This window comes from Hippoglossus hippoglossus, chromosome 23 (genome assembly GCF_009819705.1).
Source record: "Hippoglossus hippoglossus isolate fHipHip1 chromosome 23, fHipHip1.pri, whole genome shotgun sequence".
Taxonomy (NCBI): Eukaryota; Metazoa; Chordata; class Actinopteri; order Pleuronectiformes; family Pleuronectidae; genus Hippoglossus; species Hippoglossus hippoglossus.
Genome location: NC_047173.1, coordinates 15,758,130 through 15,783,597, shown reverse-complemented (window position 1 = coordinate 15,783,597; position 25,468 = coordinate 15,758,130). Strand labels below are relative to the sequence as shown.

General features: G+C 44.7%; 3 protein-coding genes across 8 annotated transcripts in view; 1 reads left to right on the top strand and 2 right to left on the bottom strand.

The window, feature by feature from the left end:
• The window catches only part of usp6nl (USP6 N-terminal like), a 50,759-nt gene extending 42,074 nt beyond the window's left edge, over positions 1 to 8,685 (top strand). For all 4 annotated transcript variants that reach the window (XM_034577919.1, XM_034577918.1, XM_034577915.1 and 1 more), the window contains 9 exons: positions 217 to 324; positions 790 to 899; positions 1,490 to 1,538; positions 2,145 to 2,265; positions 2,432 to 2,526; positions 2,778 to 2,843; positions 3,653 to 3,752; positions 3,848 to 4,000; positions 6,642 to 8,685. In XM_034577919.1, coding sequence (XP_034433810.1) covers positions 217 to 324; positions 790 to 899; positions 1,490 to 1,538; positions 2,145 to 2,265; positions 2,432 to 2,526; positions 2,778 to 2,843; positions 3,653 to 3,752; positions 3,848 to 4,000; positions 6,642 to 8,197 — 2,358 coding nt within the window. In that variant the 3' untranslated portion in view covers positions 8,198 to 8,685. The remainder of the gene's footprint in view (positions 1 to 216; positions 325 to 789; positions 900 to 1,489; positions 1,539 to 2,144; positions 2,266 to 2,431; positions 2,527 to 2,777; positions 2,844 to 3,652; positions 3,753 to 3,847; positions 4,001 to 6,641) is intronic.
• A 2,054-nt stretch (positions 8,686 to 10,739) lies between these two features.
• Positions 10,740 to 14,202, bottom strand: eri1 (exoribonuclease 1). 2 transcript variants are annotated; one of them, XM_034577989.1, is made up of 8 exons: positions 13,754 to 14,202; positions 12,869 to 13,044; positions 12,556 to 12,772; positions 12,384 to 12,467; positions 12,173 to 12,282; positions 11,962 to 12,076; positions 11,409 to 11,769; positions 10,740 to 11,373 (listed from the first exon to the last, which is right to left on the bottom strand). In XM_034577989.1, the coding sequence occupies exons 1-7, from the start codon at positions 13,838 to 13,840 to the stop codon at positions 11,527 to 11,529; spliced, it is 1,032 nt and encodes a 343-aa protein (XP_034433880.1). In that variant the 5' UTR covers positions 13,841 to 14,202; the 3' UTR covers positions 10,740 to 11,373; positions 11,409 to 11,526. The 2 variants fall into 2 exon arrangements, with proteins under 2 accessions (XP_034433880.1, XP_034433881.1); XM_034577990.1 differs by having other exon boundaries at positions 12,869 to 13,038; positions 13,754 to 14,160.
• Positions 14,203 to 17,433: 3,231 nt separating this feature from the next.
• tmcc3 (transmembrane and coiled-coil domain family 3) overlaps positions 17,434 to 25,468 on the bottom strand; it is a 31,070-nt gene continuing 23,035 nt past the window's right edge. For both annotated transcript variants that reach the window (XM_034577965.1, XM_034577964.1), the window contains exons 2-5: positions 21,500 to 21,670; positions 20,045 to 20,826; positions 19,238 to 19,373; positions 17,434 to 18,405 (exon numbers count right to left, since the gene is read on the bottom strand). In XM_034577965.1, coding sequence (XP_034433856.1) covers positions 18,100 to 18,405; positions 19,238 to 19,373; positions 20,045 to 20,826; positions 21,500 to 21,670 — 1,395 coding nt within the window. In that variant the 3' untranslated portion in view covers positions 17,434 to 18,099. The remainder of the gene's footprint in view (positions 18,406 to 19,237; positions 19,374 to 20,044; positions 20,827 to 21,499; positions 21,671 to 25,468) is intronic.

The window sequence follows — 25,468 nt, the reverse complement described above, 5'->3', positions numbered from 1 at the left end:
CTAGATCCTGAAAACATGTTGGCAACAGCCAGCGGTGTGTGGAGTGCATCTGGATTGTTCACCTTGATGATATTTAATTAAAGGCCCGATGATGCTTCAGACTAAACCCTGGATAACAAACCTCTCCCTTGATCTGAAGGTACAGGCTGTTTGTGAGTTGTGCTCCTGTTTGATCGTGTCTCTAACAATGGCCTCCTGCTGTGTGCTTCCTTCCAGCTGGTCAGGAGAGTCTATAAGGGAATTCCCCTGCAGCTCCGAGGGGAGGTGTGGTGTCTGCTGCTCGATATCCCCAAAATAAAGGAGGAGAAGAAAGACTTCTACGAAGTATGTACCCAGCGTCCTCCTCTGTGAGCCAGCACCAGTTTGTAAAACGTCTCCAGCGCAGCACCGGCCTCATTAAGACGGGAGCCAGCCAGCACCTCGTCTTGATTTGATTTTACTGAGCTCCTGTTTTATTGTTGGCGAGACGTGGCTGTGGAAACTTAATTGTGTTTTAGTGTGTAACTCTTTTGTTGTTCTGCAAAGAAACAAACTTTGGATCTCATTAGAAAGTTCAGCAACTAGATCAATGTTTCCCCCGGCGTCAGTTTACTGTGGAAGTATTGCAATTATGAGTTGAAGGCAGGAAGCAGAGTAAAAAAACTACTTTAACAAACTCTACTATGATATTTCTATTACATTTTTTATTCCTTAATATAACGAGAACAATTTTTATGAGGCTTTCGACACCTTACAACAATATAACGGTTCTTTTCACACAGCTTAACTTTTATCTCCTGTCCTACATAGAAATTAAAAGCCCGAGCCAGAGGCGTCTCCCCTGACATCCGACAAATTGACCTGGACGTGAACCGGACGTACAGGGACCACATCATGTTCATGAACCGCTACGATGTCAAGTAGGTTCCACCGCCACATTACTGTTCAAGGTCGTGAGACAAGATGGTGTTGCCAGGCAGGATTATTCAAAAATGACACATCACCGTCATATCACGATTCTTGTTCGTTTTATTCTAGGAAAACTAAATGCGTCACTTCACTCGGGAGAAAAAAGGACCTCCCACTGTTTGACTGACACGCAATCTCAGGGAAATTATAGAGCAGAGGGGCAGCGCGACAGAAACGAAGCAGCAAGAAACTGCACATAAGATTTTTACAGCCCTGAATGAAGCGAGAGACTTCATATCACCTTTAGTGTTTTGTCTTGTAAAATCAAGCTCCCACTGGTTTTTAGCACCACTGTAATGTTGTTGGTTTTTTTTCCACACGCTGTTCTGGAATAATTACAAGAAACTCCAGCAACGACTCAAGTCTCACACTTTAAATATTTACACGGGGATTTAGTGCATCACTTTGAGAGTCTGACGTGCAGCCACTTCACCGCACGTGGGTTTGAAGCAGGAGACGGGGATTCACAACCTCGCCTGTAAACTGTGGATTTGTTTTGCAGGCCTTTGTGTTGATTGTGTTTTGTGTTTGCTGTTCTCAGGCAGCAGGCTCTGTTCAGCGTCCTCACTGCCTACTCCATGTACAACACGGTGAGTCACTCGCACTCTGAAAAGGTCACTGTGTCTCCGCCATTGTTCTGGATCTGAGCACGTGTGTGTCTGTGTGTCTCGTTTTTTACAAACACTGAGAAGGAGCTTTTTTTATTGTTTCACATAAATTCACACTTGATGTCAGAGGGATTGTTATGAGAGGATCTGTCTCCTGCGTTAAAAAATGAGGAATGTGCAGGAGGAAATGTTTGGTGAGGTCATCGTCTGTGTCATCAGTTTAAATAACAAGAAGTAATTTGTTGTAAGTGATTTGAAGACAACAGATCATAATCTAATCACAACATGTTATTATTGACAATGTTCAGCTCAATCACGATGCATCAGAAACAACAGGTTGGAAAAAAATCATAAATTCAGGAGGATTAAAAACTTTACTGAGTTAAATGCAAACATTTAAACATTAGGAACCTGTTGTTCCTCCTCTGAGTGATTAGTGTGTGTTTCCCTGTGTGTGTGTGTGTGTGTGTGTGTGTGTGTGTGTGTGTGTGTGTGTGTGTGTGTGTGTGTGTGTGTGTGTGTGTGTGTGTGTGTGTGTGTGTGTGTGTGTGTGTGTGTGTGTGTGTTTCACTGTGTGTGTGTGTGCAGGAGGTGGGTTACTGCCAGGGCATGAGTCAGATCACAGCTCTGCTACTGATCTACATGAACGAAGAAGACGCCTTCTGGGCTCTGGTCAAACTGCTGTCGGGACAGAAGCACTCCATGCACGGTAACACACACACACACACACACACACACACACACACACACTCAAAATGATTTGCACATTTCAGCCAGACAGCTCAGATCGTTATCACATGACTAGGAACGAGAAACAGAGACTCGCTGTGACTGACTCCACTCGATCCTTTCGTCCCGTCTGGTTTCACCTGCAGGGTTCTTCGTCCCTGGTTTCCCGAAGTTGATGCGTTTCCAGGAACATCACGATCGCACCCTCAAGAAGATGATGCCCAAACTGAAACAACACCTGGTGAGACACAGACTGTGACGAGGGTCAAAGCAACGACTGGTCCTTAATGACAGAAAACATAGAAATACATAGAACTTTATTTAATCTGTGGATATGGAAGCTTGTTTAAACTAAATAATCATAGGACAGAGTGATTAAAAACTTCATATTCTGAGGTGAAACACTAAATTGATGCTGTGACATATTTATGCTCTTCCCTTGTCGGTGCCTCGTTCATCTCTTGTGTCTGTTGTGTGTTTGTTGTGTTGCAGGACAACCAGGAAGTGTTCACCAGTCTCTACACCATGAAGTGGTTCTTCCAGTGTTTCCTGGACAGAGTGAGTTCATTAACACAAAGTCACTGCTTCAGGTTTTTTACATCTAATTAGAACAAGACAGTAATTTAACTGATATAAATCCAGATGAAACTTCACCGGCTCACTACTCAGATTAAGATTATGAATTTGACATATCACAAGTTAGTCCATAAATCTGAAAATACTGTGAAAGATAGAAATAAACAGAAATAAATCTGGTAATAGTTTTGTGTAAATTTGAATTCGTTCTTTCCACAAGTCTGAAATATAAAGTCTAATCATTTAGCCTTAAATCTCAAAATTTGACCAGAGCATGAAAAATATATGTTTTGCCTGTGAGATATTTTTTGTTTGGTGTTAAGTGATTTCTAATGTCACAAGAAAAATCCTCTGATCACACTGAAAAGAATGAATAACTCATAAGAACACTGTCTGTCTTCAGTCAGGAGGAAAACAACACCAAGATAAATGTGTGGCGACTAAAATGATGATTATAATATTCAATATTTCTCTTCGACCAAATGCATTAGTTGCTCCTGTGTTAACAACATCATCTGAACACTTCATCACTCGTTAGGGGCTTTTAAAGATTTCACATCTCCAGTATGAATCAATGAATCTGGAGATGAGACCCGGACGAGGCTCGGACACATGAACATTATTGGATTTGGTCTTTTTCGTGGGGATTTGTTGATAATAACAAAAAATATTGATATTTAGCCGAAGCTAATCCTTCACGGTCACAGTGAGCCGGAGCAGTGACGTCCGTCTGCGAGAACGGGGACAGGAACACAACAGCTCTTCTAACCGGTTCCTGTGTTTGTGTTCAGACTCCGTTCACCCTCACGCTCAGGATCTGGGACATCTACATCATGGAGGGGGAACGAGTGCTGTCCGCCATGTCCTACACGCTCCTCAAACTGCACAAGAGTAAGACCGCTCGCTCTGCACCTCGTCACCGGCTGCTGCTCTCTCCTCACGAAAAGCTAAACCCCCTGATGTGTGTGTGTTGTGTGGTGTCGCAGAGCACCTGATGAAGTTGTCCATGGAGGAGCTGGTGGAGTTTCTGCAGGTGACTTTGTCCAAAAACTTCTACTACGAGGACGACTTCGTGATCGAGCAGATGCAGGCGTCCATGACGGAGCTGAGGAGGGCGAAGCTGGACGTGCCTGCGCCAGGTAGAGCTACAGCGCACGCACACAGACACAGACACACACACACACACACACACACACACACACACACACACACACACACACACACGATGGGACATTGAACTTGTTGGTCTCTGTGACGACGCTGCTGCCAAACAACAACACAACAAATCTGATCTCAAATATTGTGCAATGTGTTTTCTTTAATGCTGAACTGATTAATAGTAAGTTGTAAAGATGTGCTTTAACCTGACTCACTCATATAATATGTCTGATTACGTTTCTATTAGTATTCATCATTATTACTGAGTCTTTTAGTGATGCAGTATTATTTATATTTCATTATCAGGCAAAAGGTGAGAATTAACTGCTTTCTTCTTTTTATTATATGATAAGAACCTGGATTTGTGACGGTTGATCAGAGCAAAACAAACAATTTAAAACTATCATGAAGTAGCGATGAGCATTACTTCACTTTCTGAGATTTAATAAGATCAAAATATGAATCTAATAATCAATCAATAAGGAAGAATTGTAAAATCATGGAGAAAATGTTGCTTATCTTATAAAGCATGATGTGGAAATTAAAAAAACTCCGTACCAGCTCTAATCCAAAGCAGAAACACTGATGCTCAGGTATTGTGGATTTTAAATAACCATGCATTTGCTCTTCCTGAAAGTTTTTCTTACCTTTTACATCTTTTACATCCGTCCGATAACAAAGAGTCTGTAAAAGAACAAAGATTTAATGATCAACCTCAGTGTAAAAGAGCAGATCTGCTTCCTGCCGCCCTGTAGCTCATGTAGAGTCGTGTGTTTCTCGTCTTGCTCTGTCTTCTCATTAATCTGCCTTCTCTCCCTCTCCCGTCCAACAATGTTAAAGCCAACAACAACAAAACTGTGGCCGCGAGCGGGGGCCACATCCCCTCCTACAACAGTAACCGGTGGGCTATCCTGACTGGTCATGTCTCTGTCCATCTGTCCCTCAGTCCGTCCGTCCGTCCTGTCTGTCGCCTGTCTGTCCAGCAGCACTTCGGGTTCTCCCTTCACAAACTAGTCTTCCAGCTGTTTTTTATCCCCCCCCACCCCCCCACATGATGTGTATTTATTTTTTTTAACACTGTGCAGATGCATTGCTTCAGTCCTGCAGTGGCTGGCTCTCCTCTGTCTGTTCCTCTTTCCTGTCCTGTCAAAGGTCTTTCAGGTGACGTAGTGTGCCCCCTGGTGGCCAATTACAGCCACTGAGACGTTCCTAATCAACCGCTAATGTTGACTTCAAACCTGCAGCTTCATTTTACAGAAATAAGAGTGTCTGCTGCTCGTGTAAGATTTAAAAAAATACAAACTTATATTTGTTAAGATGAGTCACTTTAATTTCGAGATTCACAGAATTCCTCCGCAGGGGGTTTTCCTCTTGTCTCACATTTCTCTGTCTTCCGTCATTTGTCAGTTACTCGTCTGTAACAGCAGCGAGTGGGATTTCTCTTTCTTCCTTTTCTTGCGGAGCCCACACGACTCGAACAGTAGCCGTCTGTCGCTCGCTGACAAGATAATGAGCCACTTTCCCAAACACTGGAGGCTTTTGTTACAGTTCTTTCTTTCTTTCTTTCTTTTTTTTTAAACAACCATCTGCAGCCTCGTTTTCTGCTATTTTTCAGATCTGAACTGTGGGAACTGACAGATTTTATGGTTCTGTGGTTTTCAACATTACTAAGACTGGTTTGAGCTGAAAGATTTTTTACTAATCAACGTCCCTTAAGTGAGTTTGAGGGTTAATTATTAAAATTACTTATTAAGGAATCAGTGCCTGAAATTAGGCCAATTTATTTAAAAAACCTAATAAAACCTGATCTTTTCGTTGTGGTATTTACTTCTCGTATTTGTTCATTCAAGACAAAAACATATGGAGAAGGTTCTGACGCTTAAAACTACAACAACGTGAGAGGAAGTGATTGTGAACGTAGACGTCGAGCAGGTTGGTTTCCTCTGTTTCTCGACGGAGTCCCTTTAGTTTGTGGACTCGGTGCCAGTCAGTTCATTTCCTGGATCACTCCCCACAGCACTTCCTCTTCCTCCAGCTGCTGCCTCCGACTGCGGTGATCACACTTTCCCTTCCAGTCCCCGACACGTCACCGCTCCTGTCAACTGTCCCTTTTTTTTTTTACGTCTGTGGGACACAAAGCACCGAGAGGACGTGTTGCTCGTGACGTGTGACATGTTCTGCTTGTAGAGTAGTAAAAAGAGAAAAGTATCCCTGTGGTTTTAACGCTTGTACTTTGCAAGAAGCCTCATTAATCAAGAACTATTTCTGGATGACCTTTAGAGTCCGGGGCTCCTGCTGCAGTTTAATGAAAAGGAAAGAAACTCGATTCTCTGTCACTCTCCGGCTGAGCCCCTCCAGCAAACCGGGAATTAATATCAAACACTACTTCTGATTGTTTTTCTGTCCTGTGCTCTTTGCCTGTGGAGATGTGATTACGTGTCGTCATGAATGTAATTCTCCTTCATTTTTTTTACCTCTCTATGGCAGTGGTGTTGCATGAATCCATGTCCCCGTTGTGACTCCTCATCCGATGTGAATCAGCGCCACAGTGTGTTCAACCATCAGCCTGCAGCTTCTCTCCTGAGGATTCTCTAACGTGTTCTCACTGATTCCGTCCTGCAGGTAAAGACGACGAGTTTCCCAAGAAGCCGTTGGGGCAGCTTCCTCCGGAGCGGGCAGCCGCCGTGGTGGGGAACCACGTGGCCAACGGTCAGAGCCACGTCGAGCCAGCCGACCCTCCCAGGGAGCCGAGTCCTGTACCGGAGCGCCAGCGGGAGAGTCGGCCTCCCAGCCGCGCGCGCCGGGACTCGCTGGAGAAACCGTTCCGTCACCACAAGGCCGACAGGAGGGACGCTCGATCCAGGGGGTCAGGGGAGATCACCACGCCGGAGAGGGGGGTAACACCACCCTCGGTGCTCAGCCCGACGCCGCAGCTCACCACAGTGGACAGAGGGAAGCCTCAGAGCCACGCCACCGCCAACCACAACTCCAACGCTGCCTCCAGCTCTCACAAAGAAATCACTCCCCGCTGGTTCAAACCCTCCGATACGAGGCTGGAAGCCGTCAAAGCAGCGGCCCGGGACACCAACCTGAGCAGGGGTGCATCGCCGGCCCCCTCCAGCCCAGACGACACTGCACTCCCCCAACGCCGACCGCGTCCCAAGGGCTTCGTCCCCGGCACCGACCGAGGCTCCAACGCCTCCCAGTACGACAACGTGCCAGGGCTCCTGGAGCAGGAGTTTGAGATCCTGGAGCTTGAGAGACCTGTGTCCAGAATGAGGACCCCCCGCAGTGAGACCCCCTACAGTGCGTCATCCCAGTATCAGGGCAGCCCCAGCCATGGACCCAGCCATGGACCCAGCCTGACGGGGAGCGCCGTCTCCATCGCCTCCGGGCCGAGGACGGCCAAGCACCCGCTTCCTCCGTCGTTCTCCCACAGCAGTCCCACGGGGGTCCAGTCCGGCCACCCTGGCAGCCAGAGCCAGTTCCACACTCCATCCCCCAGCAGAACCACCACGGAGGTTCCCATCTACCCTCCAGGATACGGCGTGAACCTGGAGCACAGAGCCGAGGACAGACTGTATCCCCCCCCCTCCAGGCTCCCCCCACACTCCAACATGGCGTACAGCGAACAAGTGTACGCCACCACCCAGCGGCAGCCCAGCAGCCTCTCCCCGGAGAAGGCTCTTATGAACAACTCCTTCGCCACCTACCGCAGGCAGCCACCACCCGGCACCGTCCACATACCGCGAAGCACCAGACCCCCTCTGCAGCTGGAGACCCAGGGAAGCTCCACCCCCATCTACCTGCAACAGCTCACCTCCACCACACAGGTCCACGCTCTGGGGGACGGCAGGTTTGAGGGGCAGCTGAGAGGGAAGGCGAGCCCGCAGTACCCGCCAGAGGGCGGGGCTCAGCGGTCGGTAGAAGTGCTCCGGTGGGCGCCAGAGGACGCGCTGCCCCCTCCGTCCCCGGGTGGAGTGCCCCGCTCACCCAGCTTCCAGCAGGCCCAAATGTCCCCCCTCACGGAGTTCACATTTCCCGCCAACCCAGACAGCCTGCTTCAGTACAGGACACAGTTCCAGGAGCAGCAGCAGCAGCTCCCCCAGCTGTTCGGAGGACCACACTACAGGCACGCACAGGAGGCGTTCGCCCTGCAGGAGTCGATGCTGCTGTAACACAACGAGGACGTAAAGAGACACTGGAGACGAATATAAACTGAGGTGTAGTCACTGACACTGTGGTATCGAGCGTTGTTAGGAGCCTGGTGTTGTTTCCGCCCTGTTGTTGTTCATGTGTGAAGTCGTGACCTCGTCCCTGTCGCTGCAGGACGCACCAGCCTCGGACCTTTTTACTGCTCGCTCTGAAAAGAGACGAAACAAACTGACTGAAGATGTTATTTTATTTTTGGATGTAAATCATTAAGCAGAGGTGACCGTCTATATCTTTTAGAGTCTGACATGTACAGTGGATTTTTTTTCTTTTTGTTAATATGCTGAGTTGTTAAAAAAGTAGCAGGGGGGGGGACGTTCTCCTGACAGAGCAAAAAAAAAAAAAAAACGCTGATTTATTTTCCATCTTTTATTTTTTATATGTTACTTACAGATATTTACAGTAGAGATCAATTTACTCGATATGCTCGTGAATGTTATTTTTCAAAGAGAAGAAGTAAAAAAAAAAACTAAATTAAGCCCAAATGAAACAGTAGAGAAGCCGATCACTGTAAAGGTTTGATTCCCATTTCCACTCCGAAGCGTCTCCGCTGTAGAAAGAGTTTGTTGTTTATGTTCTAGTTTCTCTTTTACACGTGAAGTACAGTACATCGGGTATTTATATTTGACGCCAGTGTAGTTTCTGAATAAATTAGAATACTCAAGGAGTAGAGAACTCGGCTAGTCACGTCTGTATGTTTTTGACTTTACGACATCTGTGTGTGGTTTTTTTTGTAATCGCTGTACTGTAGCTGCACACGTCCTGAGCACACGCACCAGGAGACGGATGTGAAATAGTTTCAGCACAATTTGATTTACTTCATTATGTCTCATTATCCTCAACACTGTCACATCAACTACTGCTCAGCTGCTGGCGATAGAGTCATCTGGCACACACACACACACACTCACACACTCACAGAGACACACACACTTACACACGCTCACACTACACGTCACATGTTAACATTTAATCCGCCACATTCCCAGTTATTCACGCAGTTGCTCTCACACAGCGTCGTTCCACTGTTCATTACATTCCCTAAGTTCTCTTTGTTTTTCTGTCCAGCGACTAATTGCAGATCATTCTGATACTTTGCTTAATAAAATGAGGTGGGATGAAAATGAGGCTGTGGTCTTTGTCCCTTTTTTCCTCTAACTTTGAAACTCTGCCCCCTGGTGGGGCAGTGGAGCGATGGGATAATGTTGCAGGACATGAGTCAATAAAGCTTGGGATGTATATTTTAAAAAGGAAAAAGTAATTTGTTAAGAAATCCTATAAATACAATTCAAGTACTTCAAAGTGAAAGGCAAACATTTATATAAATGATTCTGGGCCTCTGAAACTATGTAGTGTCTAAAATTGAATTCTGAACACTATGTTAATTACACACAAATATTACACAACACATTGTTCACAGCTGAAACAACAACTTCAATCTGTCTTTTGCAACAATTAAAACAATATACTGGTTCCACCTTAAGAAATAAGAGAAACTGCTCCTTTTTGTCTGGTTTAGTTTTATAAAGAATAATATTTTTGCACCTTTGGGGGATGGGAAAAACTGAAATAGCTGTTTTTAAATATGTTTACTCTTGTTTTTATTAGCTTAACAAAAAAAGAATGACTAATATGTATATCGTTTTTTACTTTTTTACTTATTTCCTGCAGATAAAAGGATGTTGTTGACTAACGTTTCTGAAACTCGTAAAAAAACTTTTCTTTTAATATATCTGTCATTAAAACTTCAAGTAGATTTTCACCTCCAGCTGTTTGAGGAGCTGCCCGTGATCGACTGAGCTGCTCTGATCACAAACGTCCACTTCCCCTCTCGAAGGCTTCGAATGAAACGGCTCAGCTCTTCTGCTCTGACACCAAATGAAAGATCCTATCTGTGCGCTGAGAATTTGTTTTTTTGTGCATGAATAAATTCAGTTGGTATCTTCTGCAGACGGCCAGAGTCCTCGGTGTCCAATGTTCACACTGGTCCACCAGTTCCAGGCTTTTATTTTGATGACACACAGAGTTTGAAGGTGGAGTCTGGAGGATTCACCTCAGATTACAAACAGTCAGTAGAAATAAAGTCTGACGAAGTAAAGTCAAGTCGATATTAAGACTTTCTGCCGTCACGTTAGATTTAAAAGCAAAACGTAGACTTAATCTTACAGAATGTCTTTACATTTACATGATTATTTTAACCATCAACTAATCAGGCAATTAATCAATTAGTGTATGGGATAAAACACCCATCATAGAGAATAGAAATCCCCCAAAAAACTATGAAAATATCCTGAACCTTGACAGACACCTATAAGTTTGTCTGAGTCTGTAACAGCCTTGTTCAGTTCAATGAAATACGACTTGTGCCACGTGATTTAGTTCAAAACGCTAAATGTGATAAATGCAGCAGGTGTATGAAGCAGAATCTCCAGATTTAAACATCCAAGGAGCAGAGACCACAGAGCACAAGCTGAGGAATCAAACACGTGAAGAAGGAAACGCAGGATGTTGCATTCAGAAGAATATTTATTCCTGTTAAAATAGATCAGGCTCCATGAAATACACATTAATTCCATACAAAAGGTGACGCGATCCTACAACACGGGCTGAACTCACAACGGACTCACTCAGCTGTTCATCAGTTTCACAGGTGACAGTTTCAGGATCTCGACACAGACGGTGAAAGTCAGCAACAGCGTTTTCAAACCCTCGACTCTCTGTGGAAACGTGGTTGTGTGTTGTGCGTCTGCCGCTCTTCACACAACACAGCGGAGCAGCATTTGTGTAGATTTCATGTTTAGAACACAACAGGCACAGAGATAAAGAAAATATGATAAACACCAACTGATGTTTTTTTGTATTTTATTGCCTCAAAAATAAAATAGACCGTTTCTTCTTGGGAACAAACCCGGGTAAAAAAAAAAAACTAAATCCTCACAATCAAGGGAGAAATGAAATGGGTTTGGATCCGTGTGGATGGTTTTTAGCAGCTTGACAAGGCGGCGAGGCAGATTTAACACTGACGAGACTGAAGCTGTGGAGGAAGCTCCTCCCACAACGCAGCGGAATGACCTCACACATGTGGCGTTAAAACAGATGCAGATGTGATGAGAGAGAAACACTCACTTGTTAAATCAAAGACCTGCACAGTCTTAAAAAAAACTAAATAATATCAAACTCACATCCCCCGTCACTGAACTCCAAAATAAAACCTTTACATGAAGTCTGTAAAGTGCTTTGGATTCTTGTTTTAAACTCGTGGGTGTGGGGGGGGGAGTGGAGACAAACAGTGGCGCTACTCTCTGCTGCGGGGGCTGTGCGGCGGGGGGGCTCCCTCCACGGGATCCGTGCTGGGGACCGACAGCAGCTGGCCGGCGTGCATTCGCTCGTTGACGCGCAGCTGGCAGCCGTCCTTCAGCATGCGCAGCGCGATCCGGGAGATGTTGCGCGAGTCGTCCAGGCCGGAGTGAGGGCGACCTTCGTACTTCAGGCCCAGCTTCTCCAGCATGGTGCTCAGCTTCGTCTGTGTGCGGGGGACCTGGAGGGGGGGAGGGGGGTGGTTATCGGTGGTTTGCTGCAGCAACATGAAAAGTCTAATAACAGTAACCTTCCACTAGGGGGAGCCACTTCTACAGTCTGCCTATGCTAAAGTTTGCTCCTGATCACAAACAACAGTCACAAAATCCACAGAGAACCTTTGTATAAAATAAAAAACATTGAAAAGTCACACCTTGTAGAAGTTGCCGTACGATTTCCTTATGTTTATCCACTTCTTTGCAAACTGAGGATATCTGATGTCGCTCAGACGACACTGGATGTTGAGGAACTTGCTCATGTCCCAGGCCCTGGAGACGACAGGGGACAGAACGTGACGTTAACAGTCAGATGAGGTTTTACTGAAGGACAGAATTCTGCTGCAGAACTGGAGTGAAGCTTCGTACCCGTCAGTCAAGATGGCATATTTGTACTTGGTTCCCAGTTCTCTCTCCTGGAGCCAGGCTACGACTCGCTGGAGAACCTCTGGGAACGGGTCTGCGTCGTCGACCATTTTCTGTTCAACAGAAATAAATATTCTTCCTGTTCACTAAAACTCTTTATCGTTACAATGAGACACTGATTCAAGAAGAAACTCATGAACTGAGATCCACCGACCTGTGTTATTCCTGTTAACTTCACACAAAAGTCTGAAAGCTGCGGGTTCAACTCGGGCTTCACATATTCCTGAAAGCTGTCGACCTGCAAAAATAAATCACAAATAAATCAAAAACCTACTTTGCATATTAAAAAGGAAACAACTCCATCGTCGTCACTAAATAAAACTCACAATTTCTAGCGTGTGTGTGCTGACGAGGACCATCGGGAACTCGATGATTTCGTGGAGGAAGTCTGGCGGATTGTCTTCCTCGCACGTCGCCTCAAAGTCGACCACGCAGATGTAGTCGTAGTAGGTGTCGGTGGGCCCCCCCTCGGTGGTGGACTGCAGCAGCTTCTGTTTCTTATAGTGGCTCTTCAACCTCTTCTTCATCACATCCTTCACTCCTCTTCACACACAAACACAGAAACATTGGATTTTGAAACATGTGCTCAAAGGAGTTCGGCGATGAAATGACTTCTCTCCAGCGTGTGAAACATGTCACCTCGTGTCGAGCTTCAGCTCAGACAGCTTGATCCGCAGCTCGTCCTTGGACATGCGGTTGATGTGTCCGTTGGCCACGGCGATCTCCTTGTAGACCGGATGACTGAAGTCACTGTTGGACTGAGACGCCTGAGCATCAGACTCCGCTGCGGGACATATCCTGCTGCAGGACTTGGTCTGAGGAGGAGGGATCAGGATCAGCAGCGATATACACAATGACCCACGTGTAGAATATAAGAACATTACATAGATTAAAGCAAACTAAAAGCATTAATATCTGATATGATTTGAAGTAAGTGGGTCAAATGAAACAGGAATTTATTGATGGTCCCTAAGTGAAACTCTGGGATCAGAGTCCGTCCACTTTCACCACAGTATTTACCATTTGCACAACGTTTGTTAAATATTAACTTTACACACTGAACATATGACTTTCCTATTTCTTTGTGTTTATATTTTAAATAAAGAAATAAAGGTTGTGTTATCTTTTCTCATCTTTAAACCACAAAGTGTATTTTTCCCTCTATAAGGAAAGTCACACAAACACAACACACTTACTGTGTCATGTGTGAAGAACAATAACAAAAGCAACATGAGACAATTATTGTGTTTGACCAGAGTAAGAAACATATTTAATACACACGTACGTCACAATAGTATAAAACACCAAGTACTTCATTAAACTTTAAGTATATTTAGTAGTTTATGTTTCAGTTGGAATGAGAAACTCTCCTGATGTGTTAAATTCAGATATTTATCTTAGAATCGATATTTGAAGTTAACACACGCGCAGCTCACATTTTAAAAACTGATAATAAATCGACGCTGAACATTTAAAGTGTAAAATATGAAAATCCTTTGTTTTGACTGTTTCTGTGACACGAACCTTTTCTTCTTCTTCGTCTTCTTCTCTCGTCGCGGACATCTTCACGTTCACGTCCTTGGTGTTGATGTTTTCTTTGTGTTCGTCCATTTAGAACAAAAAGTGGATTAAAAAAAAACAAAACAACTTTAACGCGGATTTATTCAGACTGAAAACACAACGTCCGTGATGCTAACACTGATGCTAACACTGATGCTAACCCTGGTGCTAGCCCCTGTTAGCCGCAGCACCGCTAACATCCCTGCGCGGCCTCTTCTTCAACGTTTGTCCGCGTTCGCGAGTAAAAACGTTCAGATCCTGATTCATGAACTCGCTCCTGCGGATGTTTCGGGTTTAAAATAAATCACCGGGATCCATTCTTAGCTTCGTCTTCAGCTCCTCACAGGATGGACAGTTGTGGCGGTTTCCGGTTTGCGCCAAAACAACAACGAGGTCCACCACCAGCGCCCTCTATCGGTGGGGAGGAGAAAACACTAATTTATTATAATCTCATTGTTTTATTAAAGTTTTATTGAATAAAATTCTCTCAATTGCTTATTAATACATTTTTTCTTTGTTTAAATTATACAATATATAATATTCAGGAACAGAATATCACAAAAAAACATTCCAGTCATCTTTCCTGCTTTTGTCTGTGTGTTAACAGACATGATTTTCATAAAGAATCAACATTATAATAATAATAAAATGGTTTAAAAAAGCTTTTTTAATGCGATGTGAGGGAATATTATTATAGAACAATATCTCAAAAACATTTTAAAGAACTGTTCACATCTGACCACTAGGTGTCACTATGCTCTCAGGTTTGTTTTATGCAGATGAACAAAAACTGGATAACAGTTTTGTCCAAATCTCACACTGCACAACGAATTCTGTTTGTATCTGATTCTATTCTATTCTATTTTATTATTATTATCATTATTATGTACCATTTAACTTCCCTCTATTTGATTTTGCCTCATGTCTCTTTCATATCTTCTCTTACTACCTCTTCTGTTTTGTGTATTACGCACTTTGAAAGGTGCCACAGAATCTTTTAGATACTTATTACTGTACATTATAACAGTGGACAGCAAATAATTCTTGAGCACAGAATAATATGACCTAAGTGAAACATGAATATAGCCGATATTCTTTTAAATACTAGAGAAAACACACTAAGTGGCAGTCATTTGCGTCTGTAATTCGATTTTAAAGTAAAATTGAGTATAATTTGTATTATACAGTGCACCGTGCTGTTATTTACATATGTTTTGTATGTATGAATTCCTTCTGATGCTCGGAGCGATTTGATCTTTACAACACATCATCCCTGAAGGCTCCAGAGCTGTATAATGGATGAGACGTGCAGAATAACAAGGCAACAATGGGAAACAGGCGCAATCTTACAAAAACAAAGATTTATTTTGTCATTTGAAAAAAAAATAATGTCATGGAAAACTAATAACTAGAAACTAAAGCACATGGAATAGACAGAAATGTGAAAATACACATTATGGACTTAAAATACAGATTCTGCAGAGAAGGTGCGTTTCTCACAAAGAGCAGAGAGAAGTAGTGTTCGGGCCGATTAGAAGAAAACATATTAAGGACTAATTGTAAGAAAACAGTGTTAATTAATTAAAAAGGCTAATGTGCCTTTAAAATCTCCATATTTGGCTCTTTTTGTTTAAACAGATACACGATGACAAAACAGAGTTACACAGTAGACGACATAAGCTGCATTGAAAAGGCATCAGTCCCATTTGGACCCGTCATCATCATCATCCCAGTGATGGAGGGTCACCGGGAGCGTGGAGCTACATGGTTCAGTTCAGTCTGTGATGCTGCGTTCAGGACACACGGGGGAAAACAGACAGAGACACGGATTTATTGGCATCTGATCACTGGATCGGGTTTTTCTATGTGAAAACAAACGTCCTCGTTTCAGGTTTAAATTATTTCTTGTGTGTTAGAATAAGATGGCAGGTTTTTCTCTGCTTGTTTCAAACATCAACATCAACACTGTGGTCCAGGAAGTAAAAAAATCCCATTAAGTTTCTCTTTAGACGTTGAATATCAGCCATAATATTTTAACCATCCAATGTAGACCACAAGCTTTAAGACTGGTTGACCTGGTTTTCTAGAAAACTAATGATAATTTAACTTCTGGAACCAGAGTCGTTCTACTAAGTCACAACGGAAATCAATCCCGGTCTCTTTCATGGTTTAAAAAGAAGTTTCAACAGGTGGAAATCTTTTCAAGTCGGGACTTCGAGCGTCTGTTGTTCCCAACGAGCCTGAACGCAGCACAACAGCAACACAAGGCTTCACACATGTTCATTTGTTCTGTTCAACCTCGTTAAAAAAAGGCAGTTTAGTAAAATCCGGAGTCAAACATGCTCAGAGAGTTTCTCTCTGATCGTAGAGGAGGAATCTCGGATGCTTCTCTTCTCCTGTTAAATGTCCGAGCTGCTTCCTACAGTGAAAACTCTTCCTCTCAGTCAACATGCGAAGCCGCCGTCTTTGGAAAACGAGTTAACTTTCTATTGTTTCCCTCAAATCGCTTTGAGAATTTATCTTTACCTCGAAAAACATAAAACAGATTTTACATGAAGGAAACTTTCAAAACAACTCGTCTGGAGGCCGCTCATCAGATTTCCTCTCAAGGAACAATTTGATATTCACAGGCATTAAAATCCACCTACCAGCATCTTTTAATTAATTAACTAAATTAACTAAAGTTTGGATGGATTAGCTGCATCTTTTCAAAGTGCAGCCTGCTCTTACGATTTACTATTCCAGGATTACCGACCCTAGCTTTAATGTCATTAACATCTTTAGTGGCAAACTAATTTCACATAAGAACACAACGTTGGAGGCTTCAAGTTGAGTGTCCGTGATTTTTTATGGGAAGTCAACCTGTCCCTGATTATGGGAAGTAAACACAAAGTGACGTCATGACTTTGGCTGAGCTCTGCAGGGGCTGGTAGGTGTATTTTATGTTTTCTTCTGTCAGAGTCTGATTAACTGTTTCCTTGCTAAACGGCTCTCGCTTCATATTTTGGACGTGGATTTAAGAAGGAAATCAATTCCTCAAAATGTTGAACTTTTCCTTTAAAAACAAACACACAGTTACAGACACACACGAGCAGGAAAACACAGACGTACAAACTCAGACAGACACAGTTAAAAACAATGTGGACCCAAGGCTTTGAAATATTCTTTTTCAACGAGACACTGACGAGAAAAGCATCACATAAATACACACAAACACACAGACACACACACACATATAAATCAACCTTCAGGTGGATGTGTCTGTGTGACAGCTGGTGCACGAGAAGAAAACTGGATCTGCTGGCGAACACACAGCCAGTGTTTGTTCAGCAGCGTGAGGCGGTTTCCTTTATGGTCGGGATATAATCTCCATATTTCCACGCCCGCAATAAAAGCCCATTTGTTTAGATTCAGACTTTAGCGTCGGTTGCTGCGACTGAGAACCGCCTGGTAACCAGAAGACTCACATGTGATCGATTTCCAGCTTTTTTGATCCTGTTTAAGAACCCGATCAAACCTGGTGTCAACCTCCGTCCTGAGGGATCTCAACGGGTCGTGATGCTTCCAGGGAGCCGATCACTGGGACCACGTTCCGAGGTCGTCTTGGACGCATGCTCTTCTCGTTGTGTTGCATGAACGCCTGCCACATTTTCACGATAAATTGAAGTAGTTTCACGCATCTCAGTGATCACACATCGCTTTTGTTTGTGGCCACAACACAACACAAAATGATTTCTATGTATTTTTAATCTCCTATTTCTCTCTCGCACCAACACTCAGACAAACATGTTGACATCGGACACATCTGTAGACTCGTGTAAAAACATAGTTTGGTCTTCGTGAACAGAAATGACGAACGTGTGTTTTGCATATCGAGCTTGTGATCAGATCTCTCAGGACGGATGTTGATATCAGGTCTGACCCAGAACCCGACAACTGGACTCGCGTCCAATCATTTCCAGCTTATTTATCCTATTCTCGTCTCTATAGTGATTCACTGTCGCTGCAGCTTTGTGCCGTGTGTGTGTGTGTTTGGTCGTCACACGTCTGCTCAGTTGTCATATCAGCTTACATCTGTGTGTTGTTGGTTGGAATCAGTCGCTGTGTGCGGACCCCACTGAGACATGCAAAGCACAAAGCCATGAATCGAGTCACCATGGAGCCCACAGGTTCGCTGGGGAGCTGTATGGCTGGTGTAAGGCTACATGTAAACTCCTCCCCAGTTTCTGTGTTGCCGTGACAACACGCCACCTGGAGACCTGGACCCGGGGTTCGGACGAAAGTTATCTGCTCTCACTCGTCCGCTCGGCTCAGTGCGGCAGCAGCACCCGCTCCATCGCGCCCTGCAAATGTTCCCAGTTCTTCCACAGCAGCGCTAACACGGAGACGCCCACGCAGGTGAGCGCCAAGTGGAGGCGGCTACGCAGCAGCGGGGCGGTGAACTTGGCCGCCGTGGAGACGCACACCAGGATGACGGTGACGATGGCCAGCATGATGTTGATGCACTTGCCCAGCAGCACTTTGGCATCGGTGTGTTCCAGCTGCACCGTCTGTTGCTGCTGCTGCTGCTGCAGCTCGAGCTTCGACACGCGGGTCTGACACGACTCCAGGACCTCCTGCACGCACACACACACACACACAGACACACACACACACAGACACACAAACAAGCACACAATGTTTACGATTATGGGAATACTGGGACAGGCAGTAAAGTTAATTAGATTTGAATTGAATCAGCTCCATTAGAAATTAAGAGGAGGAGTGAATCACATCAGAAGTGATTAGATACTGGAAGCATCTCTGTGGCTCTGGTGTGAGACACCAAACCTTCTCTCACTGTTTTGTAAATTGGTTTGTTTTAGATTGATAGTTGATTATATAAACTTTTAATTTGCCGGACCGGACCAGACAAATATTTTTTTTATTTGAGAGAGAGAAAGGCATGTAAGATGTACAAACATCCCAGAGCCCAAATTGATAACTTGATAATTTCTTGTTCTTTCCAAACTAACAGTCTGAAACCTCAAAGTATTTAATTCGTGATGAGGTATTTCACGGTTCATACTTTAATCCTTTTTATAAACTTGCTGCAAGTAATAATTCAAGTAGGTAAGAACAATGACATGGACGATGAAGAGTGGTTCCAGAAATGTACATTATAATTAGAATTGTTTTATTTATTCTCTCCTCGTAAAAGTAACCATAGAAACTTTCCCCTGGTGACCAGCACTGCTTTGTTCTGTTGTTGTATTAAAAATAATGCAAATCATATGCAGCAGTAGGCCGAGTTGGAACTGACTAAAACTAAAGGATTCCTCCAAATAAAGACACCTCAGTGTCGTCTGAAATCAAAACTGAGAAACAGAAGAGTCCAGGTATGAGGTTTTAGTAAATAACATCTTCTCGTATTGACTGTAAACTGAGCGTCTGAACATCACACATTACCTGTATGTCCCGGGCCCTCTCGTAGGCCTGATACGCCACCTTCTCCTCAATGCTCGCCAGCTCCTGCTTCAGGTTACTGGTCTCATTCTGGTGCAGCTCCGTCAGGTCATTTAACTGGTCCTCCAGCCGCTCACACCTGACGACGGGCACACACACAGAAACATGTAGAGTGGGTGGAGGCCGAGCGCCAAAGACGGAGTAAGAAACAATGCATAATTGAGTGCATGTGTGGGTGAGTGCAGCAGTTTATCTACTACTGCTCCGGAGCTGCTGAAAAAAACATTTGCCCTCGGTTGACTTAGCAACAGTCCGGGGATTTGTGTGTAAGCTCCGCCATCTATTTTTAGGAGACAAAAGCTGATAGTCATGTTCCCCCATAAAACTGTCAAAAGCTCTTGTAAGATCAGCAGCTGATGTGCAAACCCAATTTACCCAGTTGTGAGCGTTACTGCAGGGGGCGCTGATTGGATTATTGTGTTTTTGTACAGTGCAGCTGCAGAGACAAACAGGACACAACAAACATAGAGCCCCTCCTGGTCAATTCATATTATTTATTTGTTTTTAGCCAAAGCACAAGAAGAATAAATTAATTGTGTTTGATTTTTTATATTTTGTGTGTCTGTTTTTGTTTCTGATGACAGATTGGACCCTTGTGGCCACAGATGAAACCAGACTTGTACAAATCCGCTGTTTTTCACAGATGATTCTTCTAAGTGGCTCTAAGTCTGTGAGCACTGGCTGCCACAGGTGAGGGGTTCGATTCCCTAAGGTGAAAAACATCTCAAACCCCGTGTGCTCTTCACTCACCTGTATCGTTCCTCCTGCAGCACCTGTGTGAAGTAGCCATAGTCTCGTTTGAACTGTGTGTTCATCGTCTCCATCTCCTCGGCCAACTGTCCCTGCGCATCCCTGATCTCACGCACCATGTCCAGCACCTCCCCCAGACGCCCGTTAGAGTCTGACCTCCCAGGACCCCCGGACCCGGCCATCGAGCCCCCTCCTGGGTTCCCGTTAGAGTCAGCGGATGCCGACGTCCCGGTGGAGCACTCGTCGTCGCTCTGGTACTTGCTCGCCTTGGCTACGGTGTTGGCGCTGCCGCTCAACCCCCTCGACGCGCTGTCCACCTGCAGCCCTGACCCCGCCTCCATGGAGCTCTTGAGGTGGGCGATGTTGTCGGCGCTGCCAAACTTGTTCCTGATGAGGTTGGCAAACTCCCGGGACTTGTTGAAGAAGAACGGCGGCGAGAGCGACACACCGGGCCCGATCGTCTTCACCTTATCCAGCGCCGGGTGTCGCCCGGTGGCGCTGACGTCCCGCAGGCTGCCCTCCTTGCTGTGAGTCCCGGACTCCTTGCCGCTGCCGTCCTTGTGGCTGTGCTTGCCGTTGGTCTCGCTGTCCTTCATGCGGCGGTGGTACTGCTCCAGCTTCCTCTGCAGCCGGGCGATGTTGTGCGCCGACTTCTGGTTCTTCTTCTCGAAGACCTGGCGGATACGAGACACCTGCTGCTTGTCGGCGTTGTTCACCAGCTTCAGGTACTCGGCCACATTCTGGTCCCGAGCCGCCTGCTCCACCTTAATCTGCTCCGTCACCTGAAGGGAGGACGACAGAAGAAAAGAAAATATATATCATCTAATCAAAGTTTCTAAATACTGCATTTCTTCACCATATATAAAACATTTGAAGTTGTTTATTTTAAAGTCAAATAAATAAAGTATCGTTGTCTTAAGGAGCCTTGTTGGGAGCAATATCAAGAAAAATAAACAATTGTTAATTGTTTTATTACAATTGTTTTACTTTCTGTTTATCACTTTATATGTATTACTCACTGGGGGCAGCACTTCATTAAATGAACTGTTTATTATCTCGTCATCAGGTTCCTGTTTCTGCCCCAAAACTCGAGATAAAGCCCCAAAGTAATCAAACTAAACTAAACTGGGCTGAAGCCTCATCCTCCTCTGGTGGGACTAACTCCACTCTGAGAAGCGTATCTACAACTTGTTAAAAGAAACGATTAGACGATTAGGACGTTGATGAAAAAGAATCACAAGATGTGGTGGAGCACAACTTTTCATTATTTCAACTAATTCATTTCAAACGTTTATGACATTTAATGGGAATTGCCTCATTACTGTTTAAAGGAATTTCCAGCGAACTGAGCTGAGGGGATTTAATCTTCTCCTCCCGTGTTCACGCTGCTCCGCAAGTCAAACACAGTGAATTCACAGAGACACTGCGCTGGAGGTGAGTTACGTCTCCTCTGACCTTGAGGGTCTTCTGCTGCAGGCTGTCGATACCCAGCGCTCCCTTGGTGAAGTCCAGTCCCACTCCGTCATCGCAGAGGCTGTCCACCACGTCCAGGTTGGACTCGGAGCCGCCGCGACGCATGGGCACCGGGATGCTGAGGATGTTGACATCACAGCCGCTGCGCTCCGCCTGTGGACACACGGGCAAGAAGGAAGATAAGTAAAGTGAAAAATCAAAGGCCAGACTGCAAATAAACATCAACATCTTTTCTGCATCGCTTGTTCTGTAAAATAAAAGGTTTTCATGTGGACAAACATCAACACTGTGACTGTGAAAGGCTCAAATCAGACATTCAGGTTTCATCATGGACCAGAAACCTGCTGCACAATCCTGGGTCATTTCTCCATCAGGTGTTTTTTGACCCTTGTTCAAATACTTCTCTCATCTTCCCAGTTTTCTTTGCATCTCTCACTCACTGTCTTGACTCTGAGTGAGAACAACATCTTCCCTTCTTGCCAAGAAAGAAAGAAAGAAAAAGGCACAGAGCTAAAAGAGAAGAGGATCAAAAGAGTATTGAGTCATCTTCAGAGGATTCTTGGGTTTTTAGATTTGAGTGAAGGAGGAGGGGGGGGGGTTGGAAAATGCAGCTGATGAGGCTGTAAATCTGTCTTAAGACGACACAATGGTCAAGTCAGCGGCGCGGTGCAGAGCCCGGGGCTGCGAACATACATCCCCCCCCCCCCCCCAGTGCCTCCTGTCCTGAAAAATCCTCTCTGCTTTGACAAAGACAGACAATTATGTAAGACAACCTAAAATATTAGTAGGTGGTGACTCTAGTTGCCATGGCTCCAAAAAACACACACGCACAGACACACACGCACAGACACACACAAGCAAACTGCTGACATGTCCTGAAGGCAGGTTCGCTGACTTCATTTCTTTTGTCTTTTTTTTTCCCACACACAAGCAGAATAAACGACACTTTGACGGCGTCCTGTGGCGTTCGGCTGCGCAGCCGGGGACACGTCCCGCAGCATCAGCAGCCGTCGTCCACCGGCACCGAGCAGACATCCCACGATATATCGACTGCTCGTCATCATTAACACGGTCATTCATGTTAATACTCTGAAATAAACAGCGTTTCTCACTACTCCTGATTACAGATGGCTCACACACTCAGGACATCACACTTCTATCGGTCCAACCAGACGGCGAGAAACAGCCAGAACAAACCTGTGTAGTAGATTTACAGGTTGTACGTTCACAAACTGAAGATTTGCTGGGTTTTATCACGATAGAAAAGATAATTTGAGGCTTTTTTAAACCGCTGCTCAGACTTTCTATGCTCTGGTAGCTCGGGATGAGATTTGAAAACACTTGTAGCTTCAAGGAGAAGGCCGTGAACATTCAAACTCGCCCAGAAACACCCAGTATTTTTATGGTTTTATGTTTTCTCTTCCAGGCAATGCACAACTGTAAGTACATTATCATCACAAAGCTGAGGTACTGAGGTCGCAAGTCCATCAGGAGCAACACAATCCTCAAAGAAATGTGCGTATCGCCTCTAAAACAAGGTTAACAAGGTGGAGAACACCGGCTTCCTATCTAAACATACATTGACTCAACATTGAGTCACGCTATTTATACATATGGGAGCAGATCCCACTCTCATTTGCATGAAACCAGCACTTTTGCGTTCCCTCTCCCGCTCAGTCAGGCAGGTCATGAGGCGGCGGGTCGAGTGAGTGAACGCGTGGGGAGTTGTTCACATGTGAGGCGCCGTGCAGAGCAGAGACCGGGGGGACGGAGCAGATATCTGGTCGGTACTCAGCCCGTGACCCCCGGTCGGCACTGAAGCCATTTAGATCACTGCACAGACGACTGGACACACGGCCGATACACATAAATAACACACCCGGGCATTTGTCCACGGGGAAATATGAAGGGAACATTCACTTGTCTGGTGCCCTTCTCCGAGCAATAAAAAATGTATGAGTGGATGTGTGTGCGCTTCTCTTAAAAGTGAAACATGGAGTCCAGACGTTCTCCTTGGAGGAAACTAATGCTCGACATAAAACTTGCTGCTCAAATCTTATAAATCTGTTTTTTTTCCTTCCCCACAACAAATTAAATTCCCCGCAGCCGAGGGACGGAGTTTATTTTACATCTGCAGCTTCCTGGAAGCTTTGATGTAAAAGAAAATAATCAATTTATAAGAACATGCTCTGCAGCTTTCAGTTCTGTTTCTCTTTTCGAGGAACACTGATCCTCTCCCGCTCACACGACATCACAAAAACACGTCAGGACTGAAGAGGGAGGATTTATGAATCGTTTTTCAACAGATAATTGATCGACGGACGTTTTTTCTCTGTGGGCTGCAACGTCCTAATTGAAACTGATCCACGATTGGTCGAGCCCGTGCATCATCTGGACTTTGAGACCAAGCCTCCACGTCACAATGACGCCTGCAGACTCTGACTGACAGAATCGTGATCGAGACATTATGGGTTCATCTTTGTGCGAATGGGAGGAAGTGGAGACTCAACATCCATTTTAATTCACTGTCTTTGGTTCTGATGACGACAAGAATCGTCTGTTTAAGGCCCAAATTTCTGCAAAGCAAACAAAATGAGGCAGATGTGTGTGTCTATGTGTCTGTGTGTGATTTACAACGCATTTTTATATTCAAATTCGAAGATTAGAGACTGCAGAGAAAGCCTGTGGTCTGTACTGCGTGTGGAAAAGACAGAGAGTGAGCGAGTGGGCCAGTAAGAGCTACTCCAACTCCCACAAATCCAGCTCATCCGAGCGGCTCATTGATGGAGCAGGGAGTAAGGACCTTGCCACAGGGAGACGTTGGCCTGGCACCAACACACAGGAACCTGCCCAGGAAACCTGTTCCTTTGACGCTCGCAGCGCCAGGAGCCAGTTGCTCTCATCCACTGACTTGTTCTGCACAAACAGGAGCCAGAGGTGGAGACGTGTCAGACACGAGGAGATGGGGAACACGATGTTCCACCCGTCAGCTGATCTGTGTCATTTTTGATAAAAAGCCATTATGACAGGGGGGGGGGGGACTCGATCGTTTGTCAAAATACAATAAGTAGCTGTCGGCTGCTGACGCGAGAGCGAATCGATCTGCGCAACGGATCCATCAACACAAGGCCGTTTAAAGAAAGATAAAACCTTCCATGCGTGTTCGAAAAGAAAAGAGTAAAGAAAAGAAAATGTACTGTACATAAATGTTATTTGTCACAAGACATTTAAAGACATCAACTTAAAGACAAATGATGAATCAATAATGAAAATAATCATTAATTGCAGATGTAAGATGAACCAGTCTAAAGCAGCACAATCGCATTTTATGGTCTTTTGCATGGAGATAAAAAAAGCATTTAATTAATTCAGTAATTAATACTAATAATTAAATTTAGTCTGAATCATTTATAAAGAAGATTTGTCACATATCTGCTGGTTACGATTTTCAGAGAGTGAACATTGATCTTACGATGTGGTTTCAAATAAATGAACTAATACATACATATATAGAAGTATTGTCACAATGAATACACCAGATTACACCTCGTTAGTCAGCTGTTACTGGGCTCGAACCCAACACGGGGCCACGCGCCGCCTGAACCAGATTAACTCAGGCTAAATGAAGCTGGTGTGTGTTTGAGTGTTGAGGAGCAGAGGATGATGGGATTGAGAGAATCAGGTTCAGCGGAGATGTGATGGGGGTTTTTAAAAAGCCCACCACAGAAAAGCTTCCTGCCCATAATTATACTGCTAAGTGTGAAGCGGTCGTTTGATTGTCTCGCACAGGAACAGAGGTGGAGGATCTGCACTCATGAAAGAAATAACAACAGAACGTCATGAATTATGCTGAATCAAAGAACAATAAACGATCCGACATTAACCAAATGAGGTACTTCAGTTCAGAAGTTCTCGAGAACCAACACCCTTACAGCGACCGTGAAAGCGGGG

Excerpts from the sequence above, each read along its gene's own strand:
- eri1 (XM_034577989.1), bottom strand. The coding sequence starts at position 13,840 with ATGGACGAACACAAAGAAAACATCAACACCAAGGACGTGAACGTGAAG. Across the intron at positions 12,773-12,868 it reads GAGCTGAAGCTCGACACGAG|AGGAGTGAAGGATGTGATGA; the intron begins GTGACATGTTTC and ends TTGTGTGTGAAG. Across the intron at positions 12,283-12,383 it reads AGTTAACAGGAATAACACAG|AAAATGGTCGACGACGCAGA; the intron begins GTCGGTGGATCT and ends TCTGTTGAACAG.